The sequence below is a fragment of the Atheta coriaria genome, unplaced genomic scaffold (assembly GCF_025399875.1).
Source record: "Atheta coriaria isolate IRGN ID8LTWV9N9 unplaced genomic scaffold, Caltech_Dcor_3.1 hic_scaffold_6_pilon, whole genome shotgun sequence".
NCBI lineage: Eukaryota > Metazoa > Arthropoda > Insecta > Coleoptera > Staphylinidae > Dalotia > Dalotia coriaria.
This window is the reverse complement of record NW_027045448.1, coordinates 3,826,545-3,850,371: the sequence shown is the minus strand read 5'-3', so window position 1 is coordinate 3,850,371 and position 23,827 is coordinate 3,826,545. Positions and strand designations below refer to the sequence as shown.

Here is a 23,827-nt window from a genome sequence, read left to right as displayed (position 1 = left end):
TCCTCTAACACGTTCCGCTGTCGAGATGAGATGAGCGTGTGCATTACGCGCATAAAAATCCCAATAAGCAACAAAGAACAATACCATTAGGCCGCGGCGAGCGAAGCCGGCGAGAAACTGGATGAACTAGAAATAATTGAACATCAGCCATCAACGCCGATGGTGTTGATGTGCCACACTCGCCAAGCGAGAGAGATCTCAGCTTACAGAACACAAAGCAGCATTTCCAAAGCAGGCGTAATTTATTGAGTTTATCTCTCGCGCGAGAAAATGTCTGCGCATATAAATCTTCAGCATTGTTTTCCAGCGCGTTTTCCGCGCGATAAAAAGTAACAGGAGCCGGCGAGGAAAGAAAATGTGTGTTCGCGTGAATAATTTATGGCGCGCACTTATCGATTAGAAGATATATGCGTTGCGAGCGTTCCGCGACCCGACATCGATAAAAACCGCGCGCTGGTACAGATTACACATGCATATGCTATGCATGCGTGTGTGTGTATGTGTGTACACCTCGGGAGATAGATGTGTTCCAATATCCGCAGTAATGTGCTTACACAACGCGAACGCAACGCCAATGCAGCTTCGCGCTTGTAAAACGATGCGTTGTTTACCGTTACAGCAACTCTCTTCTTCGCCACGCGAAGATTCGATGGTCTTTCTTAAACGAGACCGAGACCTACTGCACGCGGAATACACACTTACACATTCACGCGATGAGGTGAGATGCGAGGCGGACACCCCGAAGAAGAAAAAATCAAGAGCCTTGAAATATGTGACACTCACCTGAAACAAAAAACAAAACACAGTTGTCAGATTTGTAATTATACGTGGAGGGTTTTTATTTAAATCTCCGCGTTGTTGTTAAATTTGTATCTTATTTTTAAATTGTCTTAAATTTACTTTATTGTGGTTTGCGGGCGATAAATCGACGGTGCGTTCGGTGCCAACTTGTACGCTGTCAACGCGTGATATCTGCGCAGATATCATTCGTCTTTGCCGCGGCCGCGCGGATTTTTATGTGCCGTCCGGCGAGTCCACCATCTTATCGCGGCGTTCGGCGCGCATGGCGCTGTCAATGCGAGGTTTATCTGAAAGGCGCGTCTGGCAAGGCGTCTGCACACCGGCCACACAATCGTGTACTATCCAATCGACGAGGTCGTAATGTTAGATAACGTCGCGAAACCCTACACAACACCATATCGCCCGTCGGGTTGTTTTTTGTTTTCTTTTTCGAAAATCAAAACTTGCTCCGATTTGGATTATCGCGAATTGCAGTCTAGTTTGCGACGAAATGGCGAATGCATTTTTCCTCGTTGGCTAAATTGAACAATACCCTTTTACGTAAGTCTTTTATGCGGAAATGGTTTCCATTATTTCCAACATCGTTCGCGTAAAGTGCATACTCGCGCAGAAAAACGTTCGGACGTTTGCATTGCACCGATCGAATTCTTCTAATGCTGGCAGTGCGCAAAAAGGGGGCCGAGAAAGCCGAGCCATTGCTGAGCAAGTGTTGTTACGTGAACCGAAACGGCACGGGAAAAATGCCGGTTTAATGTAATTACATTCGATACAATTAACATGTCTCCGGGCGAGCGGAGACGTCGTCGGACGTCGATGCAATACGGACGCGTTATTTCCCTCAACGCGTGCGTTTTTTTCTTCTTCTTTTTTTCATCTTCCACTTCTCTCTTTTATTTGCAATCGATTTCTCGAGTTAATTACCCTGAATTCTTCGGTGCCTATATGCGCGTCGGTCGCTGCAATATCATCCGCGGATCGATTGCACTCGTGCAATTGAAATTCTTTGGGATTTTCTTGGAAGACAGCGGCTGCGCGCCGTGCGCTAAGTAAGATGCGCACGAATTCTACGCATTGCTTACGCGGCCAGCAGTGCGCGCGAGCGCAAGGAGCAAGGTCAAGTTACGTCCACGTACGCGTAAAACTCGCGCGCGCGTCCAAACCAACAACAACGCGATGACCGCGCGCGCTCGCGGACGAATGCAAACCCCGCATTGATGTGTCACTTTTCAAACGAATCTACAAGTAAATTTAATGCAAACCAGCGGACAAATATGCAGACGGTGTTTATGCAAATCCAGAGGGAAAAAATCACGCAACGCGTTCCAGTTTACCAGAGTACGCAAGCCGAGTTGTTGAGACAGCGACGCATGCGCAGCATGTCCCATGTGTAAGTTACGCCGCCAATCGATTAAGCGCACATGCGCAAAATTTCGTTTAACGATTTTCCGCTCTAAATCTCAATCTGCCATATGTGTAATGTGTAATAATATTGCACACTCGATGCAGCACGAATAAAAATGGTGACTTTTCTATAAATTATCATTTTCACATTTACATTCTAAGTGCGATTTCCATTCGCATGCTGTTGGAGCTAAACGCGCGTAACTGACAATGCAGAAAATTGAAATTCTCACAAGCGCAGCGTAACAAATAAAAACGAAACAAATGTAAAACACACAACGCGGCGTGTAACACAACTGGTACTTACATTTCGACGCGAATCGACTCGTCGCGAGCGTAACATTTCGCTAATTAAAATTCATCAAGACAAAGCGAGGAAATCGTTCGTCGCATCGTTATTTCGCGCTGTAGTTTTATTATTATCAAGTGAAACAATCTCATCATCAGGCGTACATCGAAGTTATTTAATCAACGAGCACGCACACTCGAGCAGAACGATTCCACACCGACGCGAGAATAAAGAACGAAAGTGCAATTAAACAAATCGAAACGCATAAATTATGCGAAATGCTTAGGAAAGCGACGCCTGGCAACGCTTTAATATTCAACATGCTTCAGTAACGTAACAAATAACGACGACCGCACGCAAATTAATTAATATATTTCTATGTCTTTTTAGAGAAACAAGCGAAATAAGAAAATTAATTGCCAAAAAACGAGCGGAAAGATAAATGGTTCCTGAATAAACAAGAGACTACAACAAAAGAGTAGAACAAAAGCAACGCATTTTAAATCGTTTGCCATCATTTTTCAGCGTCAGCGTGAGAGGTTTTGTAAAATCCGCACATTTTTGCATTTTAATGCCCGGCCTTTTGAACGCACTATTATTAAGACGTATTAAATTAATTGAATTGATGTGTGTGAGAATGCATTAGTGGCTGGCTCCAGTGCGCAATTTTCATTCGCGTATTTTCTCTTTTTAAGAGCACGGTGCTCTTCAATGCGCGCATTTCTTAAAATCTTTTCGTAAAAAATGTTTAAAAGCTTTTCTATTACGTTGGCTGCGTTCGCGAGCAATGCCACCGCCGACGAATGAGAAGTGCTCTTAATAATGTGTAGAAAGTTAGCGATTTTCTTTGCTTTGTGCATCTGGCTGGAAACGAAACGATTTTCGCATTTCGTGCAGTCCAGCGTGAGTGGAATTAAGCGTCGATCAAAAATTCGCGTTCCTTATTAGAATAAATTGGGTTAGCGCTGCGGTGTCGGCGTTTTGTGCACAGGTAATGCAGTCGCGGGGCCTAAACGACGCAATCGAGTAACTGACTAATGGCTAAATAAGGAAATTGCACCGATCCGACATACTGGAGCGCGCGCGGTCCGCACTCTGCGCTCTTTATTAAACAAACGACGCGCACGGACGAGGACGACATGGGAAAATTCTGCAACGGAGCCTAATTGATGTTGCGAGAAGAGGAGACGGTCCGATGTCGCGCGCGCACTGCAATTGCTCAACGCGCGACGAACAGTTATGTTACGATGCATAGATAAATGCGTGGGACTCCAGTCGAAAAAAAAATGACGACAATAACCACCAGATTCTTATTTACCCGTTAAAAAAATAACAATCATAGTATTTTTTTTCTACTCTTACGCAATTATTTTTAACACAGTATTAATTAAACAAGTATTTATTATTACACAGCGCGATTAATCAGAACAATGGTTATTATGTCACTGAAAATTTATGTCACGAGCCGCCATCTTGTAAGAAAAACAAAGCGATATTTTCGAGTGAAGGTGTGCGCAGGCATGACGCTAGTTTCGAATCGATGCAGTCACGAAACGTGTCAAATGCACACAATGCTAATTTTAACAGTTTTGCCACACGCAATTTGAGATGTAATTCAATTTAATTTCATCCCGCACAACGCCAATAACGCGTGATAACAAGACGGGCCAAGCCTTATCCGCAACAACAAACACGGATAAGGAATGCGTGCAGAAATTGCGCCATTGTCCAAATGGAAAAACGCCGCCGCTTATCAGAATTTGTTATCAGCGCCCGCCCACGCACAACCGCCGCTCGCCATTGTTACCAGTGGCTGAAATTAATAAAACAATGAAATGCAACTGCCATTCGATATCAATTGCAATACAATATATTATAATGTTATTACATTAAAAAAAAACGTTATAGATCGAAGTGCGGTTAATTTTGAACGCAAATATAAATTTGATCGATTTATAGGTTAGGAGGGCGATTTTCATCTTTAACTTTCAATTTATTGATGAATTAAACCGACAAATTAATACCGCAAATCGCATTTGATTAATTAAAATGCCTGGCGTTATCAACATCACAGCGCGACGGAAAATGCGTTTCGCTTTTCGCCGCTTCACATATTCGCTAATCGTACTTTTCTCTTTTTGCGCGCGCCACACGACGAGATCAGCCGAGTAAATCTTCGCGCCGGCTGCATTAAACTAATGAATATAAGTAAATATAAGCGCCGCGATCGCGTCCGAGCGTGGCCGCGCGCTCTCGTCATTAGAATACGAAATCACCTCGAGACGTATTTTAATGAGAGCATGAGCTCTCGCGTGCACCGTCGATTTTCCTCGGCGGCTCCTCCATCCCGCGACAGGACGTCGGCGCGCGTTCGCTATTTACATGCGTGCGCGCTCCTTGCATTCGTATTCGAACATGGGCATCGAGCGCCATAAGTATGGAAATCTAAGTGCGCTCGCGATGAAGTTCAAGTTCGAGAGTGTACACACACACACACGACACACATGCAATCGAGTGAGGCTATTCATAGCTGAGACGACCGAAGGAATTGGTATCGGTATCGGACCGCATGTGGAAATTATGATGATTATGAACCGCTGAATGCACCCTATTTAGCATCTGGGCGAGGAATCTCGAGCCATAAAATCGATGCTCACGAGAGGAAAACCTTCGAAAGTCGCGTCAGGCCGCCGCACGTCGTCGCTCATAATCGCCGCTTTATGAAAGAAGACATTCTTCGAGATCTTTTACTTTCTCGCTATCAATCCCTTCGAGTTGTGTGCCCGTCTTAAGTCTTAATGATTGGTAATAACAACTCTTTGAATCATGTACTAGTTTTATCTCGACTTGACGTCGACGCGCGCGCATGAAAGGCGAGACTCGAAGTGAATTTTACACAAATTGAAATCATTCAATTTAAATTCGAATTTAGCGCATGCACATCATATCACGGGCGCAAAATTAATTAAGATTACACAAATTCCGCACACGGCGCGCACGTTGAGGATTAAAGATGATTACGTAAAATCATAGAAATTAGGCCTGTGCGCGCGGCTCGTAAAGGCGCCGAAACGTAATTAAATTAACATTCGTTTTGATGAGGCCTCATCATCGCATCTAATTGTGTGTGTATGTGTGTGCGAGAACGCTGCACGCTGCGGCGATCGGCAGCTGGACGCGTAATTAGGTCTCTGTAACATTAATGCTTCTTTTTGTTCATATCGATTGATTTTTATTTAAATCAAATGACACGCGCGTAAGCGTAATACGCACAGCTACACATATTAATTAATTACACTTAAACTATTTACGATTAATCCACGATTCTTTTATAAATAGATTCGCATTTAAATTCTACATCTTAACAGTATAAAATTTTAATTTTCAAATGATTATGTAAAAAGTTATTAACAATTAAAGATAAATTGTCGTATATCTCATTATAATAAAACTAAATCAATAAAATCTTTATGTAATTTTGTGTAGAATTTAATACTCTGTAAATTTCAGCAAAAATAATTCAAATAACTTAATTGGTTATTGAATAATTAATAAATAACTAGACATATTGAACCATCATGCGCGTCACGTAAGGGCAGCGTGACTATAAGACATCATGTCGTGCTGTAACTAACTCATTAGTACAGTCATAAAATGCATCATGCATCAACATCAACATTGCATCAACAAACAAAAAACGAGCAACGTAAACGAACGTGTAAAAGAGTTTATGGCATTCTTATCAATTTCAAAATATCACATATTTCGGCGGCGTATCGGTTACTGCACGAGCGCATGCATATACATCATAAAAACAATAAAAAAAACTTCTTCTGAACACACACACATACACGTGGCGAGGACGAAAAGGAGAGTGAAAGTAAAACTGTCGGGAATTTTCATGCACAATCGTAAAAACGAAATTATTGGAAATTTGGAATTCCACGACAAGTCGCTTGCACTTTTAGACTTCCTACTCACACACAAACACACACAGCATCTCCTTCGTATGCATGCATATTAATTGCAACGAAATGCGTTCTTTGTTTTACGACTTTTTAACTTCTTATTTATTGCTCCGGCTCAAACTCACGCCGGCCGTTTGTTTTTCTATGGCCACAGAGACGAACTCTCAGCATGCATTTGTTTATTTATGTTTGCGTTGCATGTATGCACACATATCGTACTCGTAAATGACGAGAACACTTTCTATTTTCATCAATTTCCTTACGAAATCATTGCGTCCGCGTGTATCTGTGTGTTAATTTTTATGATTCTTGTGCGCTCGGATGGACTGCAGGGTATGTGCGAGTGTGTTACCTGCTGTTATTGCATGCTGCGTATGTGAAGTAATTTGATGCAACCGCTGTTATCAGACTGTCAATGACATTAGTTGGCCGTGATATTTACGGATGCACGCTCGGTGAGTACACGCACGGGAATTCGAACCTTTCGACCTTTCAAGAGCTATAAATATAAAATCAAGTAAAAGTGCTCCAAGAGATATTGATGGTTATTATTAAGTACCTACACATCTAGATACATCGTATGTATTTAATTGCGTCATAAACTGTTTATTTGATTATCCTAATTAATTATTCATTGTGTTAAGGTTAGCAGCGCTCTGTTTGCTGATTTCCTTGCTCTCCGTTATTGTGGCACGATTTCAACATTTCTTTGCATTATTATTATGATTATTATGCACCCGATGACTTCACACACGCGCATAATTTATATAAATTCAAGATGGCCGGCCGGGCGCGAAACATGCGTGCCGTGTACGCGCGCAGCTATTAATTATGTAAGTGTAGCAGTAAACACGTAAACAATTTCCTGATTTATGCGAGCGAACATTATTGTTCGTGTTCGTTGAACGCAAGCGGAAACACGTCTTATGTCATATCCTCACGAGTGACTTTGGAAGGAAGTCGGTACCACGCGATGATGAGCTCCGAAAACCGAAAAAGAAACAACTTGAGTGACCAAGCGAATGAGAGGCGAGATGAGGATGCGCAGCGCGTGCGGATATCGAAGATTCAACGTCGAACATCGCATGATTTTGCTTTGGCATCCGAAAACCGTTTAATGCTCCACTAAACCGAAAAACCAAAGAGACGGTGACGTGATGATCCGAGTAAAAAAATATACTTAACTCTTGCGTTGCTAAACGCAATGTTATTTACTCTATAGCAGCTGGTTTATAACTTTATGATGCTTTATTAAGTAATTTTGCCATTTTCAGAAGCGCTATTCACAAAGTTCAGCGGCGAATAAAATTTCGCGGTTCCCCATTCAAAATTGTTCATTTGTCCGCACGCTTCGCGCATAAAATACTACGTATTATGTGTCGAAATTGAAAATGGTGATTTTGGTCAAATGTCAACCGTGACTTATTACATTATGTAACAAAATATTTTGTTTTTAAGCATTTGTCTGCATTTTTTGCATATTTGGCCGCTGGTTTAATTTTTACCAAAGCTACGGGTTCGAGTTTCTCAGGAGAGTCCCGCCGCCACGCGGAGACGACGTTCGGCGCGTTCGTTTATTCTATTGACCAAAAAGTGCAATAAATCACAAACCGGTCCCCTTGTTGTGCGTTGTGTTCGATGCTCAATGCTCGCGCTTACTTAAGTCGCGTCCCGTGTTGCGACTCTTGCGTTGTTCGTTCGTTCACATTTGCTTGCGAGTCGCGCGCGCGCCGATCTTGGACATTGTAACGAGCGACGACGGTTACGGCGCAACACAACACACAACACACGAAGAGAAGCGACCAACAGCTCTATAGCGCCTCCTCGCTGGAAGAAGAGAAGAGAGTCCTCCGAGTGGAATGTTACTTTTTTGCTAATAGCTTTGCCGACCGTCTGACAAGCTAAGTAAAAGGTAGGTTCGCCCAGACTTCCTCGATTCAGGAATTCCTTGAGCACCGCGAGAACGCCGAGAACTCTGAACCCACAGCCATACATACTCCGTATACCAATTGCACACGCACGCACAGCCACATTGGGCCAGATGCAACACGAATAAACGTGTCAATAACTTGAATGATTCATAACGACTTAAGGTCAGGTTCAAAAACGGGTGATAACAGTACGAAATAAAAAAAAAGAAGCAGAGCTCTTCTCCTCTGTCGGCTTCTGCCTTAGTGTTCGCGCGCCTCCGACATTACTTTTGCCTTCGCTAAGGCCGTAGCCATCGCTCTTGTTGCTCACCTGCAGCCCAAACACCAGGCGAATACCGGTTGGATGCGTTTCGACCGCTGCGCTAGCGGCGCGCCGGACGAACTGGACGATGATGCCCACTATCCGTGAGCCCAGCAGCCCGATGGACGAAACTCTTCGGGCATCACCACACAAAGTAAACCAACCGCGTTACAGAGTTCCGTGTGCGTTCACAAAATTGACACACACAGCAAAAAAATATTATCGAACACCAGATCGACTTCAAATTCGTGTGGCGTGTAATAATCGCACTGATTCACAACATTCACGTCCCGTACGCACCTAGTTTTATTATCACAAAGTTTATTACTTATTACGTGGGGTAATAGTAGTTTATGGTCGCGGTTCGGTTTAAAAATTGCACGAAAATCGCAGGTAGATGTTACAAGTCCGAGTATGCGTCTGGTTGTGAGGTTACTCGCGCGCACCGCGCGAACTCAGAGACACAACGCGCAACCGCGACCGTCTCAAAGTGACTGACTCGCAAGCGGCGTGCGCGGCTTTGCTGAGCCAGCGAGAATGTAAAAGTCGGCCTCTGGTCCGCCGGTTCTAGTACCTGAAGCGCACACACACCGCTCAACGGTCAGGCACGGATATAAGAAGTCTCCCACTTTGGGTGGAAGGACCATCATCTAATAAATTGCCAATTTGAAATTTATTTTTCATCCCGAATAAATTATTCATCTGCGTGCGTGATTTTTAGCAAAACCCAAACTCGGGAGGTAATAAAATATAGTCATCCGGAGATAGGCGATAACGAGTTTCCATTTAGATTAGAATATTGTGTGTACATTGTGTGTTTCACACCATCGGAGCCAGCCGACAAGAAGACCAAGAAGACGGACGGGCAATAAACCACCGGGAGGTGCGTTATGCGCGGCTCTCGCGCAAATATATGCCCTTTCAGGTCGTAATCTACGAGTTCATACGGCACACACAGTACGCGCGAGCGCGCGATAACGGCCAGAGACTTATTGCCGCACGGCACAAAGGAAAACTAGGCGCATCGGGCTCTCCTGCAAGGCGTATCAACGCGATTCGCACCTCGTTGTCTAGCCGACCCTCTCTCCTATTGGATCGCAAGTGCAACTTTGCTAAATTACACGCGCACACAGTGTGTTGGGCAACAAACGTATCGGATGATTTAATGCGTAGAAATAAACGCAAAAATCGCAGCCAAGATAAAGCTCGCGCCAGCCGCGCGAAAATAAAACGAACACCGGGACGACGCGGCGCGCAAAGAGCAAACAGTGTGCAAGAGTTAAAAAATAGGCGCCCGCGGGCTGGCCATTACTTACTATAATTTGCGCTCTAATGTCCATTGTAATTATCGCAGATTAACTTTACTTTTGCTCTTCGGCTGGTGTGCGCGCGCGAGCCCACAAGACGAAAAAGCACCGACGGGAGGTCTCCGCCGCACGTCCACGTCCACACAACATCCACGTCCTTCGCGTCCTTCCCTCCCCCGGCGAGCGAGCAAGGCGCGCGCGCGTCAATGCGCGACCACGATAATAACGTTTTCATTTCTGTTTCATTTCTGCGTTTTGTAAGGACGACTCGCTGGCGAGCGTTTAAGCTTTAGCGCTGGCTACATAATCACCAGGAGGTCTTCCTCGCAATATGCATTTACTATAAATAAATAGTGTATAATTTCATAATTTTATACATTCCGCGAGTGCGCTGCCCGCTACGCGCAGCGTGTGCTAGATGTCGCCACGTGATGCGATGCCATCGCCATCTTTTACAGGTTATGTTTTCGAACGCTGGTAATTGCAGCAACGCGCTGAGACATTCGATTCGGCCGATAGTGTAGTGTCGTGTATGCCACATTTGTCACATAATAAATTTGCGCCGGGTGCGATAAAGTCGTTAAAATGTGATTTATGCATTGCACTTTTTCACAGCTATCTAGGCGTAGATCTGTCAAAGTTTGGTGGAAATTTGCGTTCACTGCGTCGTGCGCATTGTGCATGTTGCACATTCTGTGCAGTGAACGTTTTACCATATCGAATTGTTGCAACAAAACGCCGTGCGCGACGGACATGCCGATTCGGATTTAATGAGTTGCGACTTGTTCGCTTTCGTTTGATTGAAGCGTTTCTATTTCTGCGCGCAAGACTGACAGTCGACCCCGAAATGAACTATGCACTTATGATCGACATTTCAACTCTTTGGAAAGTCGATGGGGGTGCAAACGAATTCCGTGCGAATGTATTCAATCACGTGCATCTCGACGTAAGTGCATACTTACACGATTGGAAGCCTTCGCGTCCGGCTCTCGCAAAGAGAGTCGCAAAACTGCATTCCAATGATATATTCAACCTGAGTCGTTTTTTCCGCGTGCGCACACCGCTGCGCTGGAGCGGCGCGTTTTCGTGCATTTATTATCCGCATAAATAAAACAATTGCCGATTGCGCGCACGGAAAAGAGTGTGTGCAACTCCTTCACGGCATTAGATCGGGCATGCGCGCGCGCGCGATCACATCTTTATTGCCTTCAATATTCATATCAGACGAATCAATGCCTTGAACTTCCCACTCGCCGATCGTTCTTCATTCCGATTCAGCGGATGTCGGGATTGAAGCACATAACTCTCGCGTTTAAACCTCTAAGCTGCTGCTAATTAATTCCTAACTGCCATATAATTAATTACATAATTTGTGGTTTTTTTGCAGCTTTATTTGAATAATAGTATTAAATTATAAAATTATGCGGAAAATATGAATTCCCTCCCATAGTTCCCAAGAGGTCTTGATCGCGAACTGCGAGCGAGAGCGCTTCGTTAGCATATCGTAAAATCTCGGCCCGAAGAGCGCGCAAAACCATCAGCGTCCTTATTATGGCGGCTAATAAGCGCGTATTAAAGCATCAATGGAATTTCGCGACGATGTGGAAAAAATGCCCGGCTAAATCAAAATTGATTTATAACTCTTTTTGCTTTAAATCTGTTGACGCCTGCGGCGTGCATCTGGACTCAAAACACGCGTACCGACATCAGCGTCACAAAACCTTACCGATGCCGAAGGTGTCATTAGGATAATTAATCGCCTCTTTTTGCCAAAATTTTCTCTAATTAACACGCGCTTCCGATGCCGTGCTAATTTCCGATAGCGAAGACAACCTACAACGCATGATTCACCAGTTTAACATTGCCAGCAAAGCCCTCAACATGGAGATAGCAACAGAAAAAACCAAATGCATGGTCATCGCACCACATCCAATAAGATGCAAACTTGAAGTCGATGGACAAATCGTACAACAAGTGAGCGAGTTCCGATATCTTGGTATAAACATATCCAGCAGTGGAGGAGTGGAAAAAGGAGTAGCAGAGCAAGTTGAAAAGGGCCTGAGAATAGCAGGATGCCTAAGGAACACGATTTGGGACAACAAACATCTAAGAACAGAGACGAAAGTTTCCATCTACAAGGCAGTAGTCAGGCCCATATTTACATACTCGGCAGAAACGCGTGCAGAGACGACAACCACACAGAGATTGCTCACCACCGCGGAAATGAGGACACTAAGAAACATAGATGGCAAAACACTGCTCGACCGGATAAAGAACGAAGACATCAGAAGAGCGTGCAACAACATAGAAGACATAACACAATGGTGCAAAAGACGCAAAATCGAGTGGAACGAACACATAGAACGGATGGACGAAACCAGAATAGTCCGAATAGCCAGGGACAAATCGCCAAGGGAAAGCGATCCCTGGGAAGACCCCGAAAGAGATGGAGCGACCACCTAAACCCTGTCTGAAGTAGGAACAGGCAATATGCCTACAAAGAAGAAGAAGAAGAAGAACACGCGCTTCTACAAGCCGGCAACATCGTGTAATAGAGTTCGCAATCAGAGGCATCTCGCAAAACACCAGAGTGAAGCAAAAAAACACATATCCAACGCTTTTAAACATTTGGAACGAAAATAAAACGAAATGGACATCGTTCGGACATGCTTCGCCGATAAGCATACCTAATATTAGTAACACTGGCCAATGCGACGGCTGACGATGACGAATACTTTGAATTTTGAAGGTTCAAGTTGAACGAACCGTCGAAACAAATCAACGACGACCCGAAGGCGACGCGCAACGAATCATTAGTTATTCGAATTATTCAAATTTACAAATCACTTTCCATCCAGCTAACAACAGTCCACTAAAATATAGTCTATGATGAAAAAAACTAATAAACACGCAAAAACACACACATACTACACAATTATTAACTTTTTACCCAAGCAAAAAAAATGCCTTCAGAATAAAATATTTAAATAATGCGAGTAGTGATCGCTGATCAGAGATCACAGATTGCAACACATAACTTTTTGATTGTTGTTGCTTTGTTGGCTTGTGCAATAAATGCCCATTATACTCGATGCTCCTTCGGTGCAATATGTGCGCATATCGATCGAAGGCCCCCGACGCGAAGAATCGAAGAATGGACGCTGTTGTTGGCGTCGCGTATTACATCCGAATCCATCATATCGCGCTCGCGTACACGCTGGACGAATGTAACGAATTGTATGGAAATACACTGCATTGAAATAAATTGATTCTTAGCGCATGCGAGTTGATAAATGCGGCGCGTTGTGCAACCTTCAAATAAATCTTCGAAAACTCCTTAATCATCATCTCGCACACACACATACGCGTACGCAACGCACATTCAATGACATAATGTTAATGTGGCGTTGTGCATTCAATGCCTAAATATTGCATTTACTAATGACACGATGGCATGATATATAAATACGTATAATTTAATCTACATAATAATCAGCGTTATTTATTCATTCAACCGGCCGGCTGACTCACTTGTTCATTGGGCAATCGAATATAGAAGTTATTGCTAATACCTTTTCTGATTTTGCAATGCGTGATCATTGAAGGAATATCGACGATTGTCGTTGTTCTTCTTCCTTGTTGGTTTGTGCGCCACTAAAGTCGACTGCGATCTGGACACTTGAATAGTTTTTTGTTTCGTGCTGAGGGTTGGCGATTGATCTTCGAGGTTAGAATTCGAACGCAGTATGGTGCTGCCGCGCAGGTCACGCAACCATCTTGTCAGCATATTGGTGGCTTTCGGCTCGGACTTGGGTATTCTGCGAATAAAAAATAAAACATTAATAATGACGGAAACGATGCTTGGTTTGAGTTTGATAAACAATTGATGTTTGTGGTGTGGTGTGCGCGGTAGCACGCTGTGAATTAAGTGAATCGAGCGAATTTCGCGTGCGATGCGAGGCAATCTTTTGTGCGCATGTGTGTAATATGTACGTGTGTGTATGGTTGCCGCAGTGCGCTGCTGCTCATCGAAGAAGTTGCATTCGCACCGACGATCGCCGTTTTCCAATGCCTTCTTCTTCTTCTTCTTGGGCCAATGCAGCGCGTACGCGCACCGCGTTCGTCCTTGGGAGTTCAGCAACCTTTCGGACGATTGCACGCCGCGCACAACGCACACACTCACATACGATCGCATACATGTGCAAGCGAAGAGAGCCTGCGGATCGAAACGAAAAGAATTATAAAATATCGCGCGTTTATCGACGAAATATCGAAGCAATTAGAGCACTCGGCAGACGGGCGACGAACCAGATCAACATACACATACCCACATCTCATGGTAACCAAGGGTGAATGTTATGAAAGTGAGCTATGAAATCGAATTCCACCGAGGGGGAAAAATGCGCGAACGCAACAAGTGTGCATGCATACAATTTAAATGTAAATTCCGAAACACACGACGACGAAATGACGCGATTTATGCGCGTCCATGACGCCGGGCGTGCGGCGAAGAGGAAGAGCGTCGCTCTTCGCCGGCGCGCGGAGAGGCATTTATCTGATAATGTACCAGAGACAATAAATACCTGACTGGATGTCGCACGATTTTTACGCGCAGGGGTGCGCGAACGCGAACCTTGACAAAAGCGCAACGAGAGAGAAAAAATGTCATCGGTAAGCCAGGATCAAATTTTATTATAATAACATCAAGCTGAAATAATGCGAGTTTTAGATCCAGACAAGGGCGGCAATCGAAGCATGACTGATTTTTTTCTTGTTGCTTTTGTTTGGTGCGCACAAGTGGACTATTAATTTTTTCGCATTCGCATCGCGCGAAGAGTAGTGTCGATGTGGTCGATAAACGAAAAATAAAAGGTGCGAACGAATGCTTGTTGCATTATTGTGCAGGCTGTGAAAATAGTAAAATCTTTATTTGCGCGTCGGGCGCGAGAGACTTGCGACCTGCTCGCGCTGTTTGTTCGATTCTATTTTATTTCGTGTTGGCCGGGCGCGTTTGTTTCTCTTGTTGCGCGTCGATGTTATTTCGCTCGGCGAACGCATTACAATGCGAGAGCTCTTCTTTTCTCGCCGTCCGTCTGCGGATGATGGTGTGTGCTGGCCAACTGCACAGGCAGGCATCGTCGGGATGCGCGCCCGGCCGAGCCGAACGCCTTGATTTAGCGCGCGTCCGTCACGGATGCATGCTTTTTGCCTACGCCGTCGTCCCGATTGGAGCAACGCGCGAGACCTGGGGACCAGTTCGACGCGGGCGCGCGCCTGCCGTTTGTTCCCGAGCAGAAAATGCGCAAAACAAAACAAACGCCGCATTTAATGCGCCGCCAATCAGTAAAATACGAAGATATACAACTGGATAAATAAGGCTCGAAGAACAAAATGCTAGTCGCGTTTGCCGGCCAGATTGCGCCGCCGCAAGAAAATAAAGTGCTATTTTAAACTAGTTCAACTGGAAAACCTATTTCAGCCGGCACAAAGCTACACAAACTTAATTTTCCCGCAAAAAACACCAGCATAGCATAAAATACGTAACATACAGTTTGTCATCCGTCAAAATCAGATATAACCTCAAAAATACGCCCTACTCAATTGCAAAAGTAAGGTTATGTGGTTTCTTTGCTCTTTTGAAACAAAGAAATTAAAAGTTATTTAAAAATTTTAATGAAAATGAATGTTTTTATAAAATTTAAGCAAAAGTTTACAGTTTTTACTTATTTATTTGAATTTCAACTGCAATTAGTTTTACAGCACTGTGGCATTATCAAGCAAATGAATATTAAGATGAAAGACACTTTAAAACATTAATTACCTATCTAAAAAACACGAAATATTCAAAAGAATTGTAATTTTTCTGAATTTCTAGTGAATAGCAAAAACTAGTTTGCTTAAGCAAGAAAAAAGTAGGTACAGCAATTTTATGTACATTAAAAGCAAATCCGTTGAAAATAAAGTTTTTCGACTTTTGATGAGTTAACTGTTTCGAAAAAGAATAATAATATAGGTTAGGTATGCAAATGCTGTGAATGTTCAATTATAATAAATTGCATTATTAGTGTAAAAATAGTATTATGTATCGCTCAATTTATAAAATTGAACACTTATTTCCGAACAAATAAAATCTAACCTAAAAAAGCGCGCCATGGTGTAACCTAGCTTTTCTTCGAAACACCGCGATACGAATCTAACCTTAAAGTTTGAGAGTTGAAATTCTCTTGGGTTTCCTTCTTCGTCCTTCGTGCAATCGACGCTGCTTTTATTGACTGAAATGATCAGAGTAATGGATTTAATGCCGCGCTTGGCACTCTCTCGGCGCTGAACTTTCTGAAACGGGCCGCCATTAGAAAACGCCATTAAACATTTATTCGCAGCCGGCGCAGCAACAATGAGCGACGGCGGACTCGCGCCGACCACAATGCACAAAAGCTAATAGTATTACACACACGTCGTGTGTGGACAAAACAGCGCGCCGCGTGCGCTTTGAATGTCTCTCTTTGAGCGCGCGAATGGGAATAGATAAGTCTAATTTGTTGACTGAATCGAAAAATGGAAATGTTACAATAATCATACTTCATTAATCATTTGAGCGCGCGCGCGCAGCCGCAGCGGTTTCCATAAATTCGTAACTGTAGCCGGCGCGCTGGCATTTTTATAACGTAATGAAATTTGTCTCGAAGAGAATACGAAAAGTTCAAGGCGAGAGTTTTCTCTACGCGGCCGAAAATCGATTGCGAAATGACAGAATTTATTGTTTATCGTAGACAATGGCGGCTGCACAATGAATTATGCAAATCGCACGTCAGATGGATCAGATATACGTGTGTGGAACGGGCGAAAAGAATGTAAAACGCTGGTGTTTGTACAAATTTCGTACGATTTATCATTGTTTACAAGGCGTGAGAATATAATAAAATAAAAACCGACGTTGCGCTGTTTTGTTTTGCTGGTTCAATCGCGTTCAATTAGGCATAATTCCAGCGAGAAAACAAAAGCCTAACGACGTGCTGGTGTTTTTCACCGTCGTGTTTCCATCGCAGCGCGCTCTAGTCCTAAGCATAAATTAATTAACATTTTTTGTAGACTGAAGAAGCAACAGAAGAAGATTTTCAGACTATAAATAACTCCGCAGACTTTAATTATGTACAATAAGTTAATTCCGCGTGCGTTGTTTGTGAATCTCAAATGTGACTTTCACAACAAAACACACATTTTTTATTGATAGCTAATTAAGCAGCGATACAACAAACACCGCGCAACCGCACGACAGCAGATGTGCGTTTATTAGGAGTGGGATACGTCGGCGTGTTATCTGCGCGAATCTTTAATTAGCATGCGGACCGCCGGCGTCTTATCAGCGAACATTTCTTCGCGTAGCGTTCCATAAACCACGCGGCGGTTCGCCTGTTACGTCCGAGACACAACAGGACAACACAACAGCCTGAACGGATACAATGCGGACGTGCGGTGTTGGATTGGCTAATGATGCTGATAAGTTGCTTATTTTTTATTTGCTTAATTCATGCTTTAAATAGAAGTCGCTGTTCATTATCTTTACAGCTAATATAAAATGTTCGATTGGTTGCCTATAGCAAGCGTAACCTCAATAAATTTTCCAGCGCAAAATATTTCTGCTTCGAAGCTAATCTGAAATCATTGACGTATCAATTTTTACTCGCGTGTGGTCGTGACTGTCAAGCGTGTGCTATTTGGTTGTTCCACATGTGGCTTCTTGCACAAAAATTGCATCACGATTGGTCCCAGAATTGAGCGTCAACCACATGGCTTCGCGCATTGGAAAAATCGGCGCGCAGCATTTTAACTTGTTCGCATTTTATTGCGACAAAAGTAATGCGTCGAGATGCACCGATTTGGAATTGCATCTGGCCGGGAAGTCGGAGATAAACGCGCAGTCGGAATTAAGGCAATGCGCTGGTATGCGGCGCAAATTTCACTTTTTCACTTTCGTGCAGTTATTCATCTGAGACGCCTTTTATTACCAACTCCTAGATGCACAATGCCCGTGCGCCGTCTGGTGCACGGTCCGGTTAATAATGTAACACATTTTTGAGTCGTCCATCCGAGCATGGCACGTACAAAGGTGCATTATGTTGCACCTTAACTAAACGCTGCGCTGAGGAGTGGTGGCCATATAAAGGCATCCCTAAAAATGCGAGCAGGGTCTCTTAGATTCAAGGCGCGTTTCTTTTTTCCACGTGTAATAAACTAAAGCGTCGTGCCGAGCAGACGTTATTAAATAAGTACGCGAGTCGTGCGCGAGTGGCTTATGCGCGTTTTACGGCGGTGGTGTAAAAATGTCAATTAAGCGCGTCGAAATTTCGCCAATTTTGGGAGGATTTCAGGCGCAGCGCATTTTATTTCCCCCAGCTTGTTTAGCCATATGGCTGAAATATGTTGAGTACCTCGAAGGATGGGTCGGAGATTTGAGCAATAATAGTAATTCCGAATGCTAGATAGTTGTTACGGGTTTTTGCGTCCGTAACTCAAGGCAAGTTTATCCTTGCACTTAGTCTTGTGCTGCAGCGGCGCGACCGCAGCTAATGTTTCTAATTCTTTTCATTCTTCTGCAAATGCATCAACGGCAGCGGCGCGGGCATGACCTCGCGGCCCCCGCACCTCCGAGCGCGGCGCGACTTCTTCATTCCGCATTGCCGCATCGCCATCGCGCGCTATCTCAATGCACGCCCGTCGCCGTCGTCGTCGTGGTCGTCGTCGTCGCCATCGTCGTCGTGGCACATCATTTGAGATGCTAATGAATGGCTTGTTCGCTTGACCAAAGTGTAAAAATGTCCCCGAGGGCTCGGCACGCATCGGCCGGAAAAATGCGCGCGCGCGCGCTCTCGCGCTCGCAAGAAGCAAGAAGTAAAATGCGCCGCGAGAACACGCGATCGACTTCTCTATTCTGTCAGAGTATCAGCGCTTAAGTAAATAATGACCATCGGCGAGGAGCTGCCTTCGCCGGCCGGAGATGCGCGCAAAAAACAAATAAAGAAGAAGAAGAAGAGACACAACAAAATGCGACGAAAACAAGCAAACAATCGGGTTCGTTAGTGTCGACGCTAACGTCTTCGCTCTCTTCCTGCGCGAACAGTACGGGCGCGCGCGGAAAAATCGGACGTTAGTTAGGAGAATGATTTATTAAGTGTGCCTAGATTACAACCGCGCGAAAAACAATGCAAACGCCGAACGCAAATGGTGGCAGCGCGCAGACATCCGGTTCGGGCCATTCCTCATACGCGCGTCGTTATAGATAATTTGAACTTTAGAATGACCCTTATTTATGGACGCGTCGCTACCAAACGGCACACGAGTCGTGATCGGCACACGCTCGCAAAAATCACGCGGTGAACGGCGCAGCACACCGCCGCGATTGGACATTATTATCAGACACGAATAATGCATGCGCCCGATGGTGATAAAGTCGATGCGGACGTAAAAGGAGGGACCTCTTTCCTGACCCTGTTATAGTTCATTTTGGCGCGACATTAGTCACGAAAATCCGATATCGAATCGAACGCTGCTCCTGCAACAACGATTCGCGAAACGAAAGTAAAGCGCGCATGCAAATTGAATTTGGTTTATGCGCACGTACGAGAATTGACTGGCTGGCGTTCCGTTTTTGGCGTTATCCACGTGTTTTCGTACCTAATACATATTATTATCAAAGCGAGCTCTAAACGAGCGAAACTTCGCCGGCCTCCCCTGCAATTAAGCTCGCGCGCAATCGCACATAAACATATTCGCTGCAACAACATTGCTCGCAACCATTGTAATAACTATAATATTTTATATTATATTGCGGATTGCGTACGGCGCGCGCGCGCGTTCCTCCTCGGCTTCGGTTCGTGCGCCTGCCAACATAATGCCGCGGATGGGCAGATAATGCGATGCTACAATATGATAAAAATAATTGCCGTAATGGTTCGATATCGCTGGAATGCTTTATTGTCGAGATTCGCCTTGACATCATCTACATTATTCCACATCGTGCGCTTCGCCTCTCTTGCGGCCGATTCGCGATATTGCTCTTCACGAGCACGGCGGACATTTCATTTTCGTTAGCCACGCAGAACGCGATGCATTTTTCGAATCGGCCACGCAGAACCGTCTGCACGTCTTTTCTATTTCTGCACCGGGGCGCATTAAACGCGAATACGACGCGCATTTCGCACGCGTTTTACAGCGACAATTAACACCGTTCGTAAAATATTCGAGACGGTTACGACCGCTGCACACACACATACACACAGGTTACAATTTAATGATGGGGCACTTAAAAACACTCCGCCAGCGAAATTATAATATTTCCGCGCAAAACATGTGTTTAATATCTACACCATTGAAACGTTCTAGGCGCCTTCGCGCGTTTACATGCATTAAAAATGCCATGCAGAGTATTGATTGTAGCACCTGACTATAGGCAACCCAACATGCACCGCAGTAAAAATGAGAACAAACTAAGCGAGCAACACCTTCACGTTTTTATGATGCTTTTGCATCGGAGTCACCGTGGCCTTAAACTTCAACACCTCGCGCAGAAATTTATTACAAAGAAAATCGCGTATCGGCCGTGAATTTGCGCCTCGCCGGGAGCGAGCCAAGAGCGAGGTCATCGTCGTGACCGAGGAGACGCAGCGACGCGGCGACGAGCAGCAGATCGCGCGCCGACTTCTCTTGTGTCTCGTGACATCCCCGCGAAATTCGACGGCACGATGCCCGCTCGAGCGAACGAGCGGATATCCTCCGACACGCTCCGCAACTAGGCCCTCGATATCGCGCGAATATCGCCGCAAATTGGCTATAAATAATGAAATATCACCGAAACCGACTTGCGCAATTAATTATTGCTCACTACGATTCGAGTGGGACGTCTCAATATGGGCACAGAATAACTGGCGAGTTCATTTGCTGCCAAAACAAATTTTAATAGAGATTTTAACATGAAATTATAGCCGCTCGCTTCGCATTTAAATACGAATTTACGAATCGATTGAATTAGATAATACGGTCGCGGCCCGCAGGCATACAATGGCCGTCCAATTATCTTATGAAATGATGGACAATAAACGCTCGCCTCAATGATGCAATGCGTCCTTTTTTTTCCGCTGTCGTTTTACGGCGTTTCGTTAAATCAGTTTCTTGAACTCCTTTCTCGAACACACGGACTAATCAATAAGCGTTCGCAACAAAGCGCCGTAAACGAAATGGATTATCCCACAAATATTTCGATTGAATACAATCTGCTATCACCACCTCCCGATCGAACAAAACCGCTGCGCGCTCCTGTTGGAATAATACCCATATACACACCATCGGACGATGGATGCTTGAAAATGAATAGATCACTCACGCTGCATATATGGAAATGAAGCTGGAATCTATCTCTTATGGCTTTAATTTATTTCGCTTTGTGCATCCGGTGTGAAGTTCATGCGGTTCAAGATTCGACCCAGGACTCACAACTCCTCTCGGAATATATTCGCTTGCGCAACCGGCATTGTTTCGACGAAAAGATGTAAAGAAATGTGATATGAGTAACGAGTAACTCTCTTGTTGCGCGATGTTAGGAGTTACACCGAAGAGGAACAATTACACATTCTTAGGATGCAAATGAAGCAAATGGCCGAAAGAATCTTAATGATATTCAGCTACATGGGCACTTAGACTCTACGAGTGTATATTAAATTGTTTCGTTGCGAACGAGCCACATACACACAACAATTGCTTGCGATTGTTGGTTTAAATCGTGTATTAAGATGCAAATGCCGGAAGTCCCAAAAATGGCACCTAGATAAGTATGCGTAATAAAGTTTCCAACAATGACAAGCGGTAATTTGTGCTTAAGTAGTTACAATATGAATACGAGTTAATATTATCTCAGAAATAACATAAACTTGCTTTTGCTCGCGAGTTTCTACTAAAAATTATTTTAATAAAGTGAGAAACGGTAATAATGCACTTTAGCGCCATCTGGTATTCAAATATTCAACTATAACTATGAATAAATCTTAATACCAATTTTAATCCCTTATTTAACACCCTTTATGTAATAATTTTGAATATTTTAATAATTATTCTACTATTCTAGGCAAATATGAATCCATAAAATAATAGATGATGAAAATCCGCCCAGCCGTTCTTGAGTTATAAAAGATTAAACTAACACAACATGCCAAATTGTTACGAGAACAGGAAACACGCTCATATAAGTTACGAGTAAGTACGCTTATGGCCGCGCTGAAATTTCAGCCAAAAGTAAAGTCGAACCTGTCCGCGGCGTAAAAGGAAGCACCGAAACGAGGAAACAATCATGCGCGAAGCCGTCGCTGGTCGCCTCCTTTCCGAAATGGGTTTCCTTTCGTTGCGCTGGTGCAACGTACCCGGGTCTCTCGTACTCGTCATCGCCGTCGTTACACTCGAGAGCTATAAATGCGCGCCGCGAAGACATAATGCCCTCCGCTCGCGCGCACCTTTTCCTTACACATCCCATATGCATACACCGCCGCCGTGCTTTCTGACTTTTGAATGTGCGCTCGGAGGTGATCTTCACTTAAACTCTTCGGCGCGCTTCTCCTCCTTCCCACGAGAAAACTTCAATTCAATAGGAGGTCAAAAACTCGCTCCGGCTGCGAGAGCACTCCGGCGCACACCGACACAATCACGGGGCCACGGCGTACACTTCGACCGCGTTTGGTCTCCCTGGTCTCCTCCACCATCCCATGCCCTGGGTTTGTATGCGCGCACCGCGTATATATATATACATTAGAGTGGATTCTAAAAAACATAAAGCAGCACTCGAGTCATCAAATAAACTGCTTCACCTTCTTCTTTTGTCTGCCCGGCGCAACATTGAATCCTACGTGGTGCGAAACGAAAACAAATCAAAAACGCCGGCGAGAAAAAGAGCCGTGTACCGCATGGAAATTTCACGGAAATGTCGTTGAAGTTGTGTTGCATTGCGATGTAAAAGTTGTTTTCGTTTCGTTTCTCCGCGTATTTGATTGATTGGCACGATGGTGACAGCTGCGAGATGGAAAGTTCACGAGGATTGTTTGACGACGCCGTAAAAATGATAGTAAAAGTTTGAAAAGCCGGAATAAATCATATCTCCGCTCGGATAACAACGGATTTAGTTGGAAAAGGTCAAGCAATATGGCGGCCGAGAATTTCCAATTAATAGTCAACAAAACCTAACCTAAAAAATTGCATTTTTTAGATTTTTACGCCGTGTGATGTAGAAAACCAACAAAACTTGAATGAATGCGTCGTTAAACGATTCGCAGTGGGTGGAAATGGAACATGGCGTACTTCTTGAATCGTAAACGCGATTTTACGAGTGGGAACCATGGAAATGTCACACGACGCCCGGCACTGGCACTTTCATCGTAATCTCGGTGATGCGCCTCGACGGTTTAGTTATTGTTGATGTTCGTGCGATCTTCGCCATCCGCGCAACAATGTTTTGCGTTCGCGGACGAGCCGCATCGCCGGTCGGTGCAAGATCAAAGCGCGGCGAGACGGGACTGGGAACCGTCAGTCACTTGACGTAATAAGGAGCATTTCTGCGCGTTATCGGCGATGCCTTTTGCGCGTTTCGGCGAGTATTCTTCCAACAAGCTATTCGAGAGGCAGCAACGCTTTTACTATGTGAAAATAGCTCGAATGGCTTTTTTCCACTAATTGAAATGGTTTACGTTCGCCGTGCACAAAAGGGGCACTAATTTTGTACTTAAAGCCCATAAAGTCCATAAAAGCCACACAGAATTATGGATGATTATTAAGCGATGCCCGATTAGCTGATT

At 44.4% G+C, this 23,827-nt stretch overlaps 1 protein-coding gene across 3 annotated transcripts in view; it reads right to left on the bottom strand.

Moving 5' to 3' along the window:
* Shrm (shroom) overlaps positions 1–23,827 on the bottom strand; it is a 58,810-nt gene that overhangs the window by 34,036 nt on the left and 947 nt on the right. For 2 of the 3 annotated variants that reach the window (XM_065304688.1, XM_065304689.1), the window contains exon 2: positions 13,571–13,816. In XM_065304688.1, the coding sequence (XP_065160760.1) occupies positions 13,571–13,816 (246 nt within the window). Of the gene's footprint in view, positions 1–8,700; positions 9,193–13,570; positions 13,817–23,827 lie in introns of those variants that run through there. The other variant, XM_065304690.1, reaches the window with a different exon arrangement.